The sequence below is a fragment of the Bombus impatiens genome, unplaced genomic scaffold (genome assembly GCF_000188095.3).
Source record: "Bombus impatiens unplaced genomic scaffold, BIMP_2.2 scf_0089, whole genome shotgun sequence".
Taxonomy (NCBI): Eukaryota; Metazoa; Arthropoda; class Insecta; order Hymenoptera; family Apidae; genus Bombus; species Bombus impatiens.
In genome coordinates, this window is record NT_176508.1 from 726,749 (window position 1) to 748,024 (window position 21,276).

The 21,276-nt window shown below is 38.8% G+C and overlaps 1 protein-coding gene across 10 annotated transcripts in view; it reads right to left on the minus strand.

Moving 5' to 3' along the window:
- The window catches only part of LOC100748080, a 277,175-nt gene that overhangs the window by 138,056 nt on the left and 117,843 nt on the right, over positions 1 to 21,276 (minus strand). For all 10 annotated transcript variants that reach the window (XM_033324960.1, XM_033324957.1, XM_033324959.1 and 7 more), the window contains exon 5: positions 2,612 to 2,728. In XM_033324960.1, the coding sequence (XP_033180851.1) occupies positions 2,612 to 2,728 (117 nt within the window). The remainder of the gene's footprint in view (positions 1 to 2,611; positions 2,729 to 21,276) is intronic.

A 21,276-nucleotide genomic window follows, 5' to 3' on the forward strand; every position in this document is an offset into this window, starting at 1 on the left:
TTCTGTTTCTATTTTTTCCGTAGGTATACCACTTATGACAAAAAAGCTGACTAATAATCACACGAACAGCCTGTGTATTAAGCTAATGAACATTGGTATAAAAATTATTCATTGGATCATTAAGATAATGGATCTGTTCTTTTGTTACAGTTTTCTCATTTCATGGAACTGTCTTCGACCAGTAATGAAATTCATACCATTATCGAACGTAGTTGAAAAACTGCATGATCTCTCAATGCTCTAAAAGAATTGCTTCTAAAGTTCTAACCTGATATTATCAGAAGCAAGAACTTACTACGACAGCAGTAGTATAAATATTCATAACAAGATAAATTGATTTCTCGATAGAACACTGGTGAAAACACACATTCAAGGATTAAGATTTAATTTTGCAGAAGAAGAAAATTTCATAACAGTATTAACGTGATTCCAGTTAACGAAGTTGCGAAAGGACGATCTATAGAATTTCTGGAATCTCGTTTAAACAATAACTAAACGAAAGTTGAACGATAGAAAAGCGTTCTTCAGGAACTATGAAAATCGTCGAAGGTCCTTTGAGCGTGCAGGAAGAATCACGAGGGTCGACGAAGCATCTTTGAACAAGACATAGCGTATATAAGATGCGTAGTGAAAACGCTGATACTTTATGTATACGACAACGTTCGACGAACGCGTATATATCGCAGATGGTGATTCTGCCATAAATATTTAATAAGCTCACCGTAAGGAAAAGCGTTTTCCAAGGGTATGGCGGGATCTCTTGCGATTTCTGCTTTCTCGTCAATTAAGGAGCAGGTTCGTTGACGCATATTGGTCTTGATACAGTTAGTTTACTTTTCTTCTATGATCTAATTTGTTAATCAATTATTCAAATTCCGAAATTTCTTTCCCTAGGAAAATCCAAGAGGAGCATCATTGACATTGTTTGATCAGATTTGCATCTTCGTTATTGTTGTAGAAAAATACACTGAATTACGAAGACGAACTATTTAAGAGCAAGTTAAATCACCGAATATTTGAAATTAGATTATTTGTAATAACAGGTTGAATAATAAACATTGTGTACTTTTCTGGACGAATCTTTTAGAAGTTTCGATTAATTATTTCGTTATTACTCAAGCTATTATATTTGATTGTACTCTTCAAATTATGTCTAAATATAATTGAAGTACGAAGGATGTATTTAAAAAAGAATGTATTAAATAAAGAAACATTACGGCGGAAACGTCTGTCAAAAATTCACAAGCTCTTAGGAGTTTCTACTTTTGTCCTCGTCTGCTACCTTAATTAATTAAGTCACACCAAGAAATAGCTTACACTGTCAATTAAATATTATCCATTCTTAACGACTTCTAGCTGGGACGAAGGATGCAAGGTGGTCCGGCTGACCTGGAGTATTAATCGCGTTACGAGGACGCAATTAACGACGATCGAGGAGGAAGTTTAACGCCCGACACGATCTTTCTAACGAAAAGTAATCGCGGCCTGGAAACAGTCGACGATGGGGAAGCCGTTTCGTTTCGTTGAGAAAGCAAATTAATTTGCATTTAAATGAAGGCACGTAAAAACGCCGGATAACGTCGCGTGAATGGTGGACAAAGGGAAAAAGACCCAATTAATTACTAGAGGGCCTCCTTTCATCGAGAAGTATATTCAACGAATGCTTCTCTTCTTTCTTTAATTCCCTTCGTACAGAGACAATTTCTTTTCGCCACGTTCAAACAACCGTACATTGAAACATGTATCGTATACAAAATTTCTCATAAAAATTAAGAAATACATTTCGATGTATAAGAAAATTTGTTTTTCGTTACGGTTAAAAGCCAAAGGTGTGTAAGGGTAAAATTCGATACGCGAACACTTTCGTTGTTCGTTCGGCTAAGTGAAACGATGCTCGAGTAGGAGTAATAAGAAGCACTTAGCCAAGAACGTGTTCCTATTTCGTAATGGAACCAGAATTCTATCTCTTTCGTTGTATCGTTGTCGGTCCTCGCGTCCACGGTAATTCGCACAACGATGTTAAATCGATTTTGTAAAGCAGCAATTCATTCCGATTGCACTTTTCCATTACACTTGGGGGGGTTTGTAAGTAACGCAAATCGTGTCGTGATTGCAACTACCTATCCCCTTCAGTTTCTTATACTGTCTTCCCATTAACTTTTTTAGAAATAAATTCCTGTTTCGCTATAAATACTACTTCCATTGTTCTCCTTCGTTTTTAATCATACGATATTCTGTGTACTTTGATAATAGTTAATTATGAAATTAATGAATTCGTTAATAATACATCGCAAACAAGATGTAATAAAGGTTTCTGCAAATGTTCATATTCCGTAATCCGGGAAAACAACGTGTATTGTCGATGTTGAATAAATTAAATAAAGCAAAATATGCTTAATTAAAAACAGATTTTTCGTTAATGTGTTAATTTTAACGTAAACCATATAGGAATCCAGTTCCACCTTCACCGATTCGATGTATCGAACTGCACCGAGGGGCGAGCAAAACGAAAGAGATCCGATTAAAATAAACACAATAAATAAAATAAACATGCGAGTGAAACGGTAACTCGATATATGTAATGAATATGTAATTGGTATCATGTACTCACTGCATATGGAGGATGGGAACTGATCTATCGGAGAACAGCACAACAGGTCGATCGAAACGTTCATTGGGGCCACAAACCCGACCACCACCTTCCAGTTGAAGCCAACCACCCTCGCATCTGTAACGAAAAGACGATTCATACGTAAGTAACTGTTAGTCTTATTCCATTCCGATTAAACGCTATCTTATCTCGACGTTGAGACCAACCGAGATACTTTCTGTAAAAACATTGATACGACAAAATCGTGAATAGAGTCAATCGAATTGAAAGTTTTAACTCTAATTTGTTAATATTAGATGTGTTTGAAAAATAATTATCATGACTCCTAAAGAACATTGGCTTCTTTAAATTTATAAAATGAATACAAATAGATCTATAAGCCCACCTTTCGGAAAGCTTCTCGATTAATTTTGATATTGACAATTCCGACTTGATATTTCCCTTCGTCGTGATAGTGTGAAACGTGCACGTCGATTTTAATTAAGTTACAGAGTGTAGAAGTGAAATTTGTTACTGGAAAGCTGTCTCACATACGCCATGAAATAGTCGATTTGCAATTGAAAAGTATCGCGCGGAGAAGTGGATCGTTTTTTGAGGGAAGTTTAAATGCCCGTGTCATAGATTTTGGTAGACAAGTGTCGAATCACGAAACTTAATAGCCACGAGATGTATCCACATGGTATTGGCAAGTTTGAGATCAGTAGAATGGACAGTAATAGTGCTTAGCTTGTACGAGTCGATACCAATCATGCGCGACTATGGTGCTCGATACTGATTGATCCTAGTTGTAGCATATGATATTGACGATCGTCTGTGTTATTGTACGAGACATGAACGCGTTATTGGTCCCTCGACTCCTTTATCTTTTCGTTTATACATTACTATCCGCGCGTTTAAAAAAAATAAATAAACGAATGCGGTGAATACTGAATATTTCGTTTCTTAAGGCACACGTATACGTAAAAGAGGTAGCAGTAAAATTATAAGAATAAAATTCTTATTATCGAAAGCATCGATACATTACGATTTTCCCTTAATTTATTTTCTTCTGCAGACAAAGTCAGTTAAAAGCAGCGATCAATAAGCGAATCGCAAAGAAAAATATTCTTAGTATAGTTACTTTACACGTATCACGACGAAACAACTACTGTCGGCTGCATTCGTCGTTCAGAATTGCGCTTCTATTACGGACAACTTCAAAGGATTCGTTTTCCCTTTCGTGAAGATTGCAATTGTAAACGTCTGTGGATTGGAGCAGTTACGCAATGGGTAACACGCAACTGGAATGGAATCGTACTGATTCAATTCGATTCGCAATTCCGCTTTTCCCCTTGTAAAAGGGAAATGGCCCTTAACGCGGTTCGTTGATTATTATCTGTCAGGATCACGGAAAATCTTCAGCCGCTACGATTTACAATTTACGCAGTTTCCTTGGTTCGAGTTCGTAAGGTAAACTTAAGAACCCAAGAATAATTTCAGCGATTTTATAAAAGTTTCCAGGAAAGTGAATGATTAGAATAAATATAAATATGGATTATCTCTCGCAGAGAGTTTGTCTGATATATTTTTCGAAACGAGACCTTTTGAGGAAAAGTTATCCGCGTCTTTGAATATTTATTGATGATTAAAAGATCAGTATTTACAGATTTCTTAAAGGCTTCCGGAAAAAACGCGGGGAAATATCCATCGAATTTTATAAAGTTCTGACGAAAAGGTAAATCTTAATTCCATTTAGTACAGTCTTACAAATATCTGGAAAGCTAATTTCTCCGATGAAACAGGAAGAATAACGTAACCTGGTTCAGAACTCTCCGAAGACGACGACGCGACGTTGAAAGGACCCGGCGAGGGAGTTCCAGTTTCGTGCGAGTTATTTACCAGAGTTTGGTGTTAATTAATGAAAACATTGTCGCAGAGTTAATTGGGCCGTGTTATTTTTATCATCAAAAATTATTCGCGATGATACCTGCAGATGAAATTCACAAGGAAAGGCAATCTGATAATTGCTTCCGTTTCTGGACAAGATCACGGTAAAGGAAAACCCAAATGACAGCCGCAGACACTTCTGACCCTCGATAGAATTAAGATAATTATGGAAATGAATTCTTTTGAAGACTCGCCAGCCTACAGCCGCAGTGCCATCGGTTAGTTAGTCGGTACATTGAGACGAAACGACAAAGAAATAACGGGAATCGATTCTGCATTTACATGATTGCTCAGAACGACTTACATAATTTTTCTTTGCAATTATTCAGAAATGTAATCGTGTTGCGAGTGGTTGAGCAGGATGCATTTCACTGGATTCTCGAACGTTTCGCGTGGTGAAATAGATGACGTTCGAACTGCTTGGATGGCTTCTTTAAATAACCAAAGTTCCAAGCAGGAAATTAAAGAGGGAAGAAGAATGGCGAACCGGAGGATAGAAAGTTTTTTCAAGTTTGAAGAAAAGAACGGGAGAAGAAGAAATTGCGGGCACTGTAGGAATGTTTGTGTACATAGTGCGAGAAAGTTTCTTGATTAACGGCAACTTCACTTAATACTTATTAACTCCGATACACCGCTATAAACTTGCATAAATTCTGGAGATTCTTTAACGAACTCCCTAACTCTCTAAACTTCAACTATTTGACTCTCTCTTTCTCTCTCTCATCTCCATCTTTCCGAAAACTTGTTGCAAGTGATTACTCGCTTTCCAATCGACTGGTTTTTCTTGGATATGCTACACGCCCAATCTGTATATTGGGCAAGTAATTTTTTCCCTTATTTGAATATCGACAGAAATGATATTTCTACCAGAGACATCTACGTACGTAAAGACTTGCCATTCTCACGATATCCATACAAAATGTCACTAGCATTACGATCATTCGATTTCAAATAATCTTCTCTATCGCGCTATTCTATTTTCAATCAAACTAAACTGTAACCATTATTAACAAGAATCAAAATATTTACAGTAACCTAAAGTGTAAAATGAGAACATTAAAAATACCCAAAGTCAACACCTAAATTCGAAGTGTATAAAGTATCTAACGATATCTGAAAATACGCTATTTATAACTTGTTTACGTGGATGTGAAACCAAGCCAAAAGGAAAAAGAAACAATGTTTCCGGGTATCGATCGACGAAAAGTCGCTTATCTGGCACGCAGCCTCGTAACTTTGATCAAAAGTTTTATCTGGCCGAGGATTAACAACGTTGGAAAATATGCGTGGCATCGTGGAAATGCGTTCATCGACACAGCTCGAGGAACGAGGAATCGAATCCGCGGCTTGTCGATGCTATGTGGCAATTAATTCAAAACCATACGTATACGATACAATGGTGAACTATGGGGTCACGTATCCGACCCTTGATGCGACAATAGAACGGGACTCTACACGTACACGTACGAGCGGGGTTGTATCAAGATTTGAATGAGCCAGCTCAGATACATGGAATGATCCCAGTAAAGGCATTACCACCGGGAAACGCATCTCCGGGATTGTCTCGTTGATATGTTAATTAACGTTATTGATGTCGCTGCGGGTCGCGCTCGGTTCGACCCGGGACTGTCTATTAAACTCGGTTGAATTTCCACCTCTGTCTCTCCTTTGTTTGCTATTGCTTCCACGGAATTGGAAGAATCTAATTGATACATCGAAATTTTTACCAATTCTGTATCCTGTATGTTCTTTCTTCTATTTATTAAATATTAAGTGTATTAAGCGCTTCGATGTAAATTATTGGAAATAATTGGAAATAAAAGTTACTGAATATTAATTTCTTTTCCATATTTTATCCAATAAATAACGCCGATGATTTTATCACGTAAAATACAGAATAAAAATTGAAACAAAATATTTTAAAATTGCAGCAAGTCGTCTACGATTCGACGATACCAATTCAGAGTTGATAAATCGTTCGTTGTAATTTATAATTACTTTACGTTATTTATTTATCTTTGACACTGGCGAAAAGTATTGAATTATTCCATTACCATGATTGACGGTTTCATTTCGAATCGGCGCATGTCAAGCGAATTTCCAGACGATCGAATGGAAATTATTGGTGCGCTAATTAATTAGTAAAAAGTATCGCGTTGACAATCGTATTGAGCGCGTCGATTTTTTGAAAAGTACTGTTATTTCGTCGAAATATTCGAAATTTCACAAACGTTTTTTGTTTCGTTGCCATTATCCGATAAAAATGTAGCTAGGATATGATTAATCCTTGCCACTCGCGCAATCTATCTACTCGTTCTTCGCGAATAACACAACTAAAAAACGCAAAAAACGTTGGAACAATATTCAGAAGCAGATAAAAGCAAGATTTTTATTGTACCTATTAAGCATTATTCGTGTTTTATCAATTGCTCCACGAACTGTTACACCAATCATAAGCTATAGTTGATTTTATGGTGGCTGCTTAATGTCTATCGATTTACCGGAACTATAGGCGCGTGAATCGTTGTAAAATGAGAGTCCATAAATGAGGACTCATAAATAAGCTGTTTTAAAGGCTACACTGGGAGTGAATGCAATTACGCACTGGCCGACTACACGGCCTGGTAATTGCGCGTTAATTGCGCGTTTCACGTACCATTTTGGATAGGGACCTTTTCAAATGTTTTATCGGGCTGCACAATAAAAGTGGTGGGGGGAGGGGGGATGGGAATTTCAGAGGTTCCCGAAAGAAAGCTTCCGTTTTATTGAAGACGAAAATGCTCGCACGAATGAGTTGGAAAACGGAAATAATTACATTTCATTTTTATCCGCGATTTTTCAGCGGAACGACGGTCAACCGAATAAATTTTTCGCCTACGCCACTTCATTATCTCGCGCCTTTTTATCTCTTCCTTTTAAAGGACTCGATATTGTTTGCTGCGAGCTGTTCGATAGAAACGAACGGTCGCCATCTCTTTTCACCATCGTCCCAGCCTCCTCGATACTCGAGAATAACCATTCACGATGAAATAAAAAGGTCGAACATTCTTGCGGGTAAGAGAATAATAATGAAGAAGGAAAGACACTGGGGATACTTAAAAGACGGACGTTCGAGAGACCGAGTTTCAATTGACTTGCAGATTAACCACCTTTTTCGTTGACTACTACTTTTTGGAAACTAAAAACTTTACGAAGATTCGAGACTTACCGCAATCTTTATTTGTCCTTTTCTTTCGAAACAACTTTTGAAAATTCTATTACTACGTAGAATCCCTGATGCGAAGAGATCGCACCTTCAAACATTTCGTATCTGAAGCGAGTTCAAAGGAAAAGTGACGTATGTAAACTGTAATAGAAGAATCTCTATCTGTTTCTGAATATTAAAATATTGGATGTGATCGTGACGACGATATAGTTCTCCTATGTACGTTTTCCGCACTTGTTCTTTTTTTGAAAAGACTTTTCCACGTCGATGGTTATTACGATCCATTTAGGACCAAAAATCTCAGATCCAAAATCATCGAACTGGAATAGCTCGCGTCTTGCTCGAACGATCAAAATTGCCACGGGTAATGACGAAGACAACCTAAGAAGATAAAAAAGAAGATACAAAGGATGATACAGCAGAAAGTGGCTGCCAGATCTAAGGCGAAACGTGAAACTACGAAACGTGATCGCAACCGACGGGATGACACACGTAATTGATAAATTCGCTGGGATAGTCTGGGAAATCGAAAGGCGGAAATTAGCTGCTTTCTTCTTCGCGGGCGACACGAGCATCGCGTGACTTGTAATTCACTTTAGCAGCAGCACTTCAGCATTATTTGGCATCGTGCGAGTAGACGATAAAAGCGGAGACCTCTGCTTCGTCCTCTCCTTTCTCGTCAACAAAAGCGTAACAACGATGAAAGATAGGAAAAGACTGGGCGTTCTGGTCAAATTCGACGAGGTATCCACAGGAAATTGGATGCTTTTATGTATTTCCCGCGATTCTCCCAGATTTGTACGGTCGTGCAGTCTTTTCCTCTATTTCTGTACCTTTTTCGCGTGTATACTTTTGTTTCGTTACTCGTTTCCCTCTGTACACCGTCGTCCATCAAACGAAGTTAACCCGCGGCCGAAAAGTCCATTCGATTTCCCGTACATGCGACATCGTGTGTTGTGTTCCCCTGTACCTCGATGTTTTCGAAAGAATGCAATATTTGTTTCGCTTGCTTTCGATTACCATCGGGCGCGGATAATTAAACGAGGATCCGCCGGAATGAAATTTCCGTGCAACGAATCGATATCGTAACATGTTCCAAGAACAAAGGTGAATCGCTCACGGAAGATGGATCCTCGGTGGAATTTACGAAGAACTGTTCGTACTACATTGATATATCTTTTTATTCTTAGCGAAGTTGATACAAATACTACTGTTAGTTCAAAATAAATCTGCGATCGGCGCTTCTATATTGTATTAAATAGAGAAATTAATTCAGTGATTTCACGTTGAATCAATTACAAATATATTCGAAGATTAAATATTTTTCTACCATATTGAGGTTTTAAAGCATCGATTTTAACATTCACAAAACAGCTAAAAAATTATCACAAGGTATCGTAACTTTAAAAAATGCTAATAAACGATGGCGCTAATTTAACTAAAAACGACTCCGAACTACTTTCTTAAATTCTTCCTCTGTATCAATTCCAAGTGTCATAGAACGCTACGCGATAATTTTATGATACAGCGAAGCATCGTACATATTTTAGTGCGCTATTCAACAAATTTCTTTAGCAGATCGGCTTGCAGCCGGCATACGGCGCTTGGTAAAAATTCGTCTTCTTAGAGGTCGGTCATTGTTCGTTTCCTTGCTGAAAGAATATTATAAAGTCATATTTCAAAGCATCTTCCCACGTCCAGATACTCGGTACCGGGCCTAATGATTCTCGGTACTTTGAGATGTCGAGCTTTGATCTGACTGGATCATCTCGTTGCCAAACCGCTGTCTACCAGCGACTAGCTTCTCTAACCTCGCTCAAGAGTAGAGTATATCTCGCTACAAACCCATTGGAGGATGGTGACTGCAAAATTGGTTGCTTCTTAGAAATAGATAGTGACTTGTTAATCGCCTTTGGTAGCTGCTAGTTGTCCTTCTTAGTTGTCAATCATCGCACAATCAATAGCATAGCTAACAGCTGTTTATTGTCTCTAATTAGATCTCGTCTTCGTTAGTTTACTTGTTATCTTGTGTCTTTAGCAAACGTTCTAGTTTTTATTTAGTCGACACACCACGTGCAAATTGCAACAAAACCCGAGCGATCGCGACGTTCGATCAACCACGGAGATCAACACCAAGTATGATGACTATCGAAGGATAATAATAAACGTGTTAAAATATTATAAGCGTATTGACCTATCTTATACATATGTGAATTTTCCTTTGGAATTTTCTACAAGTATATTTACATAATCAGAAAATAAATAATTATTTGTAAAGTGCATTGTATCCTGTGTATCCATCTCTGTATCCCATTGTATCCTATTTTTTATGCTTTACGTCTAAATTTATTTACATTAAATAATTTTACAATTTCATGTTATTGAAGATTATTTCCCGTCACCTATCACAAACCAGTTAGTTTGGAGAATCAGATGTTGAAACACTATGAAAAACTCGTATAGTATAGAAACGAAACATGGTTGATAGCACCAGCATAATTTACGTGCTCGTTATGGCGATGGATTTAAATTAAATTAATTAAACGTTAAAAATTTCCTGTATCGATGGTCGCGCGTAAGAGAAAGTAGCACGCTTTGGATAAAGCAGCGGAGATTTCTTGAGGATGCGGTGTTTCACGTACTCGGTTCCCTCGAGGATATCGTCGTGTGCTTTCAAGCGAAGTTGCGAAATGCTCTGCCGCAATTTGGAAGCTCTTGTCCCCGCGAGTCCCTTGTAATCGCACCGTTGGCGCCAGCACGATTCAGCCAACTCGTGGACACTGTTCCACGTCCGTGAGATAGCGAATCCGGATTTCGTGTTGTTGAAAATTGACGCTACGATACCTCGAATTAAATAGGATCGATGTTCTACCGCGGTATTTTCGAAACTGGTGGAAAATCTCTTTAAAAGTCGAGTAAAAGTTTCTTTTATAATTCTAGGTATCGATATTTATACTAAGAACTAAAGTAGCGCAATGATGCATAAAAGTTTCTTGAAATAATTTAAATATTATCTTGTCAGTATACAAAAAAATGAATTAAAAAATAGATCCTTTATACAACTTTAATACATAAATCAAAGACACGAGAAAAATTTCCATGTTTTCTTTAAATCTCGTACAAACCTCAGCTTTAGGATCAAGATAGAAGCACAAATGATAATGAAAAAAATACAACCCTATCCTTGGAACTTTTTTTATAGACCTCTTAGAGAGGACAGCGTGAAAAACAAATACTTTCTCGATTCAAATGGATCGAAAATTGTAAATACCTCGTATCACGCTGTAAAATACACGAACCTAACCGAACTTATTCTCACACACAACTACTCAAAGTCTTTCGAAATGCTCCGACCCTTTGATACACCGAATACTGTAAGATACCAAGAGGAGAAATGAAATAACGAGATAACCAGCGGTGCTTACGACCAGGTAATTGGTCTTAAAGAAGTTGCAGTTTCACAGTGGTAAATGTCGTAATCTTCTCTAACCGAGATGGTTCCGTTTGACGAGGAGCGCTGCATGGAAGAGAGGAATATCGCACGAATATAGTAGAACCGCCTCTTCGAAATACCGTGCAATTTGGTGCGTCTTGTCGCGAAGCGGCTTAATCGTGGCCGAATCTCCAAGCGGAAAACGGAATCGTAGCTGTACTGTGCACGCTACGTTTGTACATTCAGCGGTTCTTGCGCGTGTCTGCGAACGTGGAGACATGGAAGAAGCGTCCGTACTATTGCACGTATAGGACCGAGTCGAGAGAAGCAAAGCGAACGGCGAGAAGGTTGGCCCGAGGCAAGGGTAAGCAACCGATGTCAGTCAGTCAACTGGAAATCGCTTATCTACACTGCCATCTCTTCTTCTTCCTCCCTACGTGTTCCTTTTTCTGTTTCTGCGATCGTCTCGTATTTTACATTTCACTCCCCCGTGGTCTGAAGTGTCGATATCCAAGGTTTCTTACGTTCATGCTGTTCCTTCGCGCGGCAGACCAAAGCTAGAGTTATCTGGTGCCGTGTCAAAGCCAAAGTTATACTGCAAATCAATTTATCAGGGGTGTTCGAATGGAATTGCGCCGAGAGCGGATTGTAAATTTAAATGTGGACCGATGTGCCCCTGGAGAGGTCTGGTGACGAGCCTGATAGCCTTTGTTTTCTTGTGTTTTGCTTGCTCTTTACTTTCGAATGTCCATCGTCTCGAGAGAAGCGACTGGCTGTAGATTGCATTCAATTTCATTTGACGTTTTCTAAGCAATTGTTATTTCTGATTTTTAGAAATATTTCGGAGAATATATACACGAATATACGAGTATGCATGAGTTTTGTCAATGTGCAAGGGTTGTATTAATTTCTCAGATAAGTTTTATATCATTACAGTGACAGAGATATGGAAATTTTCATGACGCTAAGAAACAAATTTTCTTTATGGTTTAAGTATAGCCATCAGAAAGACTTTTGGTACTCGCGAACGCTATCGTGTGGTCCTAGTATAAAATTGTGCTACATCTTCCTAACAAGTACGACACTTTCAGATAAGCCGAGATATAAAAGTTTTGGAATTTATCGTGCCATCGTTCAATGACGCAGATAATTGTGTAGAAAAAAAATCGTATTATCAAGTATGATATTTATTGTAATATTTGCAACAGTTATTAATCGTAGGAAACCTAATTGACTAAAATTTTAAGCGTTTTAGTACTTAAAAATTTATTAAAAATTGTATGTTTGTAGTAGCCCTTAGATCATCTCTGCTTGAACCTAGCAATTAGCAGAAACAAAAGTATTACTCCTAATGACTTCCCTTCCCTTCTACCCTTCCTTCCTTCCTTCCTCCTCTTCCACAGTTTCCTCCCATCTCCCCTTTCTTCTCTTCATGAAACATTTCAAACGTGTCTATCAAATTAATCGTTAATGACGATGACTATTAATTAGTTAGTTAACGAAGACTTCGACGGAATCTATCGAAACTATTCGCACTTCATTGAAAATGAATTCCAGGATTCCAGTGGGAAAAGGATTCCAGTGGAAAAAGGATTCCAGTGGAAAAAGGATTCCAGTGGAAAAAGGATTCCAGTGGTATAAACGCATGTTTTATTTAAATTCGCAATTATTAGGATAATAATTAATATCTTCTTCATTATGATTTCACTACTCGTCGATAATTGCTTTCATAAAGAAATCAGACAAATGGTGGAAATTTCGATTGCGTCGTTTTTTCATCGAGTAGTTCGACAGGAAACAGTCCGACAGTGGAACGGGGCGAAATTATTCAAACCGGTCGAAGCAATCCTGAGAAGCCTGGGGCAGATGTTTTACCTGTGAAACTTAAATAAGAATCGCTGCTCCTGTATAATAAGATAATAAAAGTACGGGTCTTTAACTGTTTTATGAAAACACTTAGCTCGAAGAAGAAACTCGCGAACTTTCATTCCCCTGTTTTTGTAAACATTTTCACCTAGACTACTTTACGATGCATTGGAAATCTTCGCGAGGTTGTCGAACCGGTGAATAAACTGTGAAGAGTAGACTTTCTGCAAGCGAATGAAAAATTGTAGACTAAACATCTAAAAGCTCGTATATACATATAACAATGTAATTATATATCCTTCTTTACTGCAATGCAATAACTTCTCGGTAATTTCCATAAAGAAATAGTATCAAATTCTCTGGAATTTAAAGGCAGAAAAGATTTTTCTAAGCAGGAATTACAGCCGACGATATATATCTGATTTTCCGCGCGAGGAAATCAGAAACAAATCTTTCCTTATGTTGTAGAACGACAATAAGGTCTACAAAAAAAAACGAGAATAACTAGAATCACAGAAAAATCGTAGAAGGAAACTCGAAAGGTAGACTCAAAGAGAAATCTTTATTCGACCAATTTAACTGCTTGATCATTCCACGCCCATAACGCCGTAGTAACAGAACGGTCGTAACGTAATTCCAAAATTTTCGTTTGCGCTTTAGAGTGCCTTATTTAGTGGTTTTCGACGAGTAAAGCTTGTCAGGAACGCGTCAATCTTCCGTGTATGCTTTTGGCATCTGAAATTCGTCTCGTGCCACGGCCAGTTCTCGAAAACTCCGCTTTCGGTAACGTTACGAGATGACAGCTTCTGAAAATCACGGTTGATGCCCAGACTTGTTCGATACGGTTCGCGTAGTCCGCAATAACGGCGTATCCAAAACGAAAGGATGAAGCTGATTTAACCGACAGAACGAATTTCGAGAAAAAAGTGTTTCGTGAAAATGGTTCGAATAAAGGTTCGCTTTGTCGCTGTATTTTTCGGCTTTCGATTCATCAAATTTTCGATAAACATACCTGGCTACGGCGAATCGCTTTGCTCCGTTGGACTATCGATTCTTGCTTTGAATGAGCGTTTTTCAAGCTTTAGTGTAGGCAACATGTTATATCTTCTAGAATGTTGTGTCTTAGAAAATCTTTATCGAAATCTTGATTACGGTCAAATGGATTATCGTACTTTAATTTCGTATCGTGTAAACGTGACGTACCAGTACGAGAGATCGTTCATGCGAACTACCACTCGACTAACTCGAGTTCTAATTTAATACGATCGAGCCTCTCTGAAATATGAAAACGGTTGGGGACAAGGGGTGGGGTGAAAAATACGTGCGTTCACTTGGCCAAATTCTATTACAGATTGACTGATAGAAAAATACTGGGTGGTATGCTTATTTGAAAAAATCCGCGTCGTTTGGTTCTCCCTGGTTTTAAACGATCGTCGATCGCTTGAATTATTTCTAAAGACTCGATGATTTTATGATTTCAGTGTTGCGCAGCAACCCACAGAAAACATGTTGATTTCCGAATATCAGGCTGATTTTCTATCTCGATTATTCTGTAATCCGATCATAAATTTAACGAATTTATATCAAAATATCTACTATATGAATCTCACGGAGTATCGGTCACAATTTCGGTGTCCGAAATACGAAAGAGTGGGGAGCTGTCGAAGGGAATTCAGACGGGCGCGAGAGGTGCTGCGTTGAGTTGAATAATTGGGCCTCGTCGAGTTTTATTAAAACATTGCCAGCTCGACGGCTGGAATCGCATGGAATTTGTGTATGCAGTCATCGGTGATTTATACGAGTTATTTCGCACTGGCAGTGTGCTCGTTACGGGAGGTAGACACGAAAGACTGTAACAGAAAATGAAAGGGCGGAGAGACGGTGCCTGTCGCGTCCATACTGACTGACTCGCGCCAAGTAATCACGAATCTACATTCAGTTTCGATTAAACAAACATTCTCTTCTATTTATTTATTACGAATACAAACGTCAAGTAACATTGGATTATATAAAACGAGGTACAGCTGAAAGATACTTTTTCGATGCTATTGACTTTTGATAATTTATGGCAGTTTTAATAACAAACTGTAGTAATATCCATACGCATTTGTAATTATACGAATGTAGGAAATGAATATTTTTATTTGTATTTCTGTTTGAAGTGAAGTAACGAACACATATACATATACTCACTGATAATATTCATGTAATAATATTTTCTTCTGCTAATAAGTAACTTTCGTAATATTATTAATTATTTAAGACAGTGATATAAATAATGCAAATTGTAATGTTTTCTTCTGCATATTTGCGATAAAACAATAAATTAGTAGAGTATAGTGAAAAATATTACAGAAGTGTAAAACGCAGCGCGGAAAATAGTGGAAAAATAAGAAACGACATCTGGGAAGCAGAGCACTGGTGCAGCGCCGACGTCGAAAAATAATATGACGTTACTTCGTATCGTCTATCTTATAAATAGCGAGTGGCCTTCCGAAACGTCGCACCGGCGCCGTTCGGTCTTTAGTACAATCGCTTATGATAGTAAGTTTCCACGACAACAGACTGGCCAAGATTCATGGAATTTAGAAATATACTATCTAACTACCATTTTTCACACCAACTATCATTTATCACTGTCGTACTTATCAGCAAATAAAATATCCTTCATTTTGTTCTCAAATTTTACATAAAACTAAGATTTATCCAATACTTGGCTTTTCTTTCGCTAGATCTACTTCGCTTATTCCCCGATATCCACCAAAATTCGAGAACTCGTGATTGAAAGAAAAGAGAAAAACTTGATAACACCAACCCTTGCGATTCTTTACAAGAGGTGTCATAGAAAAAAAGAAAAGAGCAGAGAACTTTCGATCTACGGCGGATCGACAAATTCTACGCGACTCGATTCACACTGAACACGACAGAGTTCGCAGGTCACCATTTTCCATTTCCGCATGGCGTGCTATCTCTGACTGTGTCCGTTGAAAAGGTCGCAACGTAGGATCGACATTAGCCACGCGACGAATCATTTCCGCGAGCCACCGATCCCAATTTCTGTCCGGTCGTCGCATATATTTTACCGTTATGGCCTACTAACTTCGATCAACTTACGAGGAGGCCTGTGGCTCGTCGTTTTCCGAGTTCAGCTCCACCTACGTAACCTGGCGACCTCCTGTTTTCCATACTCTGGCCGTTATCCACCGCGTTTACTGTTTATGCGGCTGTGTGCATACCCGAGAGGAAGTTATGGATGCGGCCAGCGTGAAATCAAATTTCTAACGATCGAAACGGTTCCCAGCGCAGCTAGCTGCGTGCTATTGGAACTCGTTTTGTCCACGTTCATTCTTCCTCGAACTTGGTGAAAATAGTGAAACACTGGTCCATCAGCTCGAGTTCATCGGTCCAGTTCGCTCAATTCGGTATCGATCCGATAGAAAATCGCGAGGGCGGAAACGATTCACGAACAAGAAAAAAATCTAATATTTTTCTCGTAATAGGGCATCGCTTATTGGCTTCAAGTGAGTCAACTTGGATTTAGTTAGATTCGATTATTTTCCACGATTACTCGCCCCCTCGTTAGATTAACGATGATTCCCTTGGAGCCAGTAGGTAATTGTTTGCCTCGATGTGGAATAGGAGAGGGTGGCTGTTTGGAGAGAAGAGGTTCTTCGAACTCGAGCATTTTATGGAGGAAGTTATCCCCGGGTTTCATTCGTAGTTTCTTAATACACTTTTAGAGGGAGTTAGCCTTTGAGAAATGCAGCTTAATCTTGGAGGATTTCGTTGGCCGTATAGTAAAGGTGTATACGGAGAGCACAGAGAGTGTAGTTAAGTATAGTATAGTTCATTTTTCCGAGTATACCCAAGTAGTAGATCTTAGTGTTTTGTGTCTTAAACACAGAAAATATTGTTCGGACTCTACAGTTCCCTCTTATTTCTTTTCGCGTCCTTATAAAGAAAAAGAAAAAAAAGGCTCCATTTACTCATACGTAATAAAAAGAACTATATATCGTAGAATTTTCTTAAAGCAACACAACGTTGGTCCAAGTCTGAGGAACGCGAACAAAGAATTCGCTTTTCGATATATCCAGCGAGGCGGCAACAAATTTCTCTTGCAACGGTGGTCGCACACGGCCACGACAATGGTCGCGTTCGCTCAATCGGATTTTATTTCGCTTCGCCCACGCCGTCAATTACGAACCAGCCATAAATCCCGCGATCTACCGCGCCTTGTCACGTCCATCTTCCTTTCCACCGCTCTTTAAACCCTAAAACGGAAATTAAATCCGCGCTTTCGTCTGCCCTCGAAATTAACTCTTGATTAACACCTGTTACGGCTAGTACATCGGTGAAATTCAATGTCGATGTCGTTCCACTGAAGTGCAGGCTAGCTTTTCATCGATAAAATTCGGGAACGTCGAACAGAGCAAGAGTCGTGCGAATAGATAAATTTTCAATGAACGAGAAGCGTGAAGTGTGTCATTTTGTAGTCGTCGACGCGACGACCTCGATCGAGGATATTGCTCTGGAACCGAGCTGTGCCGAGCCAAGCCACCGGCAATTCTGTTTTTTTGGGGGGATTCCTCGCTAATTACGATCGCCGATAAATTCTGTACTCGCCATTCGCGATATCGCGCTGCTGTTCGGTGAATATCATCTCGAACATTTTTTATTGCTAGACCGCTGTTGAATAAGAATCGAGGTGTTCTCTTTTTCATGCTTTATAAAGCTTCTTTTTTTGTATTTTACATAGCCAATGGCTAAATAACCAATATGGCGAGACGGTAGTACATAACAGATTGGCACAGAGTTGTACGAATATACACTAGGACGTATTCATGAAGTAAGCATCATGTATTCATGTGGTGCAATTAGTAGCAGATAGTATTTGAGCGGAGTCAAAAGTATTTCTTAATCATTTTTAATAAGATATGGTACTTTTATGATAAATGAAATAAATATAGCTAAGGTAACTGAAATCCACGCAATTGTCATGTATATCAATGGTTGGATAGATTTTCAGTAGTAATTGTATCGATTTCTTTCCAGTAGAATGAGACCGAATATGGTCAGACAGACATACATAACGGATTGAGAGTTAAACGAATTCACGGTAGGATGTATTCATGAAGTAGAATATGTGGGGAAGTCTGTAGCCAGACATGCAAGATAGTCAATGAATATTATGCTTGCAAGTAAAATGAAGTGCATATAACAAGTTGCATAGCACAATATATACATATATTAGTAAATGCATATACTGACTAGCCAATGTATATAAAATGTCTACTATTCCTACCCAACGTAGGTATTGATCCACTAAACAGTGCATACATTTGCAACAGTATATGAAAAAAAATATATCAATGTACACGTATGCTAGTAAAAGCATTCATTTAAATTTCATTGTTTACGAAAACATTTGCTTACCAAATTAATACGTGTATACGTTGATTCAATTAACATCGCAGTTGCGAAATAATTAATATAACAAAGTATAATAACGCATTTACTAAATTAACACTTCAAAACAATACAGTGGCGCAGATGCCCCAGAAACGCAACATTGTTACGATTGTCAAGAATTGTTCAACCTCAAATAGATTGGCAATATCAAATTAAAAGTGCATCTAGTGTTTACATATCGTATAGTGATTATTTTACATAAAGCGCCAATTAACGTGCAATCAATATGTCGACCGCAATATATTTAAATTACTATCCGAAATATTTCAGTAGCAACCATCCCCATCGAAATTATTTTAAAACAGTTTTATTTATCATCGCCTATCTTACTACTTCGTAACATCTACCTAACTATCTTTCCCTTCAAAGTGCCAAAAAATGATGCTCCACGTCCACAAGGCGAAGAATTAGTAAACTATAGGTTCCACTTTGATCCATTAACTAATTTATTCCTGGCGAGACAAATTTTACTCACTTACGGGACGTGTAATCAGTAACAGAGCCGCGTCACTGACGCGTCTATCCTCTTTTCCAACTAAGCAGCGTCTGTGTCTTTACACCAACGCCCAAACCCATGCCCTTTCTCATTTACTGATACTCGGTTGTGCGCGAGCGCGCGGCCTCGATGAATCCTCCAACTCAAACTGCATTGTCGTAATGCGGAAAGTTCACCAATTGGATCCGAAGTTTTCTGAAAACAAGGGCGCTTTAGCCGCGTACGATGTTCCACAGATTCTACGGTGAAACGGTCAAGCCTCGAATCGGAAACAATGATGCGGTCGGCACAGTTCACGGCACGTTAATTGCCGTTCAATTCCACCGGACGTTTACCTCGCCCGTGAATTTTCACGCTCAACTTCGCCATTATGGTGAACATTACGTCTCACATCGTGTTACTTATGGTATTACTATAACAAAGCTTTTTACCACCCTTTACGATTTTGAATTATAACAGAGTCGTTTAGATTCCCTCAACTAGATTATAATACAAGAATAATGGAAATCGTATCGGTCCGATTTATAAATATCTTCTTCCTAACTGATAAATTCGATTAACAAAATATCGCGATATTATTAAACTACGATTTTACGTTTGGATGAATGCAACTAACGAGATGAAACTTTCATAAAGATTGGTTTCATCTACAGCTCTGCCGTTTTTGTCCGTGGTTATTTAATTTATACCCAGCTTGGTAAAGGATCATTAACGCTTCGTACTAATTGTAGCTTGATTGAAGAGTTTTTACACGTAGCACCGCTTCTGCATATAATTTGACGACGAAGTACAGAAACATTTGCGCAAAATGAAAAGAACCTGTGTTAAAAACTTGGGTGCTTCGAATCCCATTTTAATTAGATATGTTCACAATAGAAGCCCGAGCGAAATTTCGAAATACGGAGCTACCGAATGGACACGTAGCTATTTGTCATGGCGGCTGCGAGTTGCATGAATCGAAGGTAATTATGCCGGCGGATGAATCGTCGAAGCTTGCACGCGATTATTATCCTCCTTGTGAAAGGGAAATCGATTCGAATGGAGCATTTTTCAAGGTATCTAGACGCGTGACCAGAGAAATGTCGGCGAGGCGGGCTAGGAGAACAATGAACAGGAGACAATTGATCGCGTCAAACAAATTTCGCCGGATCGATGTCGACAAGCGTCCACGCGACCCAATGGAAATAATGCAGCTGCACAGATCGGTCGCTTCGTGATTTTACGATCGACTGCAACGGACGAAACAATGGTCCCATTATTTATTAGCTAGATTCTCCGTGCATTACGCGCGTCGAATTTGCTAGGTACCACGCCGTCCAACGATCGTTCCGACGATTTATCCGTAGTTTAGGATTCCACCTCTAATCCCCGGACTTTTGCCTATCCTCGTTTTCACCCGAGGGCCCCGTCCCCGTCGTATTTTGTCGATCCTATCGCCTTCCACGAATTATTAACCATGTTCACGCCACCGTCGAACAATAATTTCGTTCCTCCTACACCCTTGCTCTCAGATAAAAGAGAAAAATTTGTGGATATTAATCGAGGAAATAGCATAGTCAGGTGATGTGCAACGTTAATTAGAAATATTCGCCATTCGGCAGAATCGAATATAGTTGATTTTTAAATTAAAAGGCGTAATTATGATTTATCAAAATGTATATATGTTTGTTCTTTGTTTTGCAAATTTGCTCCAATCGATACGAAATTTAGTGAATACTGTAATGTACGCGTATGCCATATACGATCGGTGTTTGCTTTGACAAATACTCCTAAAATTACTTCAATATTTTCCGTATGTTATTTTACTTTTTTTATATGTTTATTTTATGTATCTTTTTCATCGATATCTATTTCGTATATATATATATGTAGTATCGTGGACGAAAGGCCTAAGAGATATCGGGCGAACCATAAACAATGTCGCGAGAGCCGAGGCACCGTCGGGCCCATCAAAGTGTCGTCGGTCTTTTCAAGTGCATAGTTCGTAGAAAAGACCTATGTGACCCTGGCCACGAGCGTCTGCAGAACACGTGTGCGGTGGGCCTGGTAAAAGACAATGGAATGCGACAACGGCCAGAGCGAGTCGGGAAGCAGCGTGCGAGTCGAGAAGCAGCGTGCGAGCGGAGAAGCAGAGTTTTGCGAGTGGCGTTGCCGAGAGAATGTTGATTGCGTTTTGCGAGAGTCGAGTCGTATTCTAACCATCTAGTTGTGCTGCTTTCTGTACGTTTGGCGAGAATAGCTCAGGTTGAAGAACAATCGCCTTTTCTATC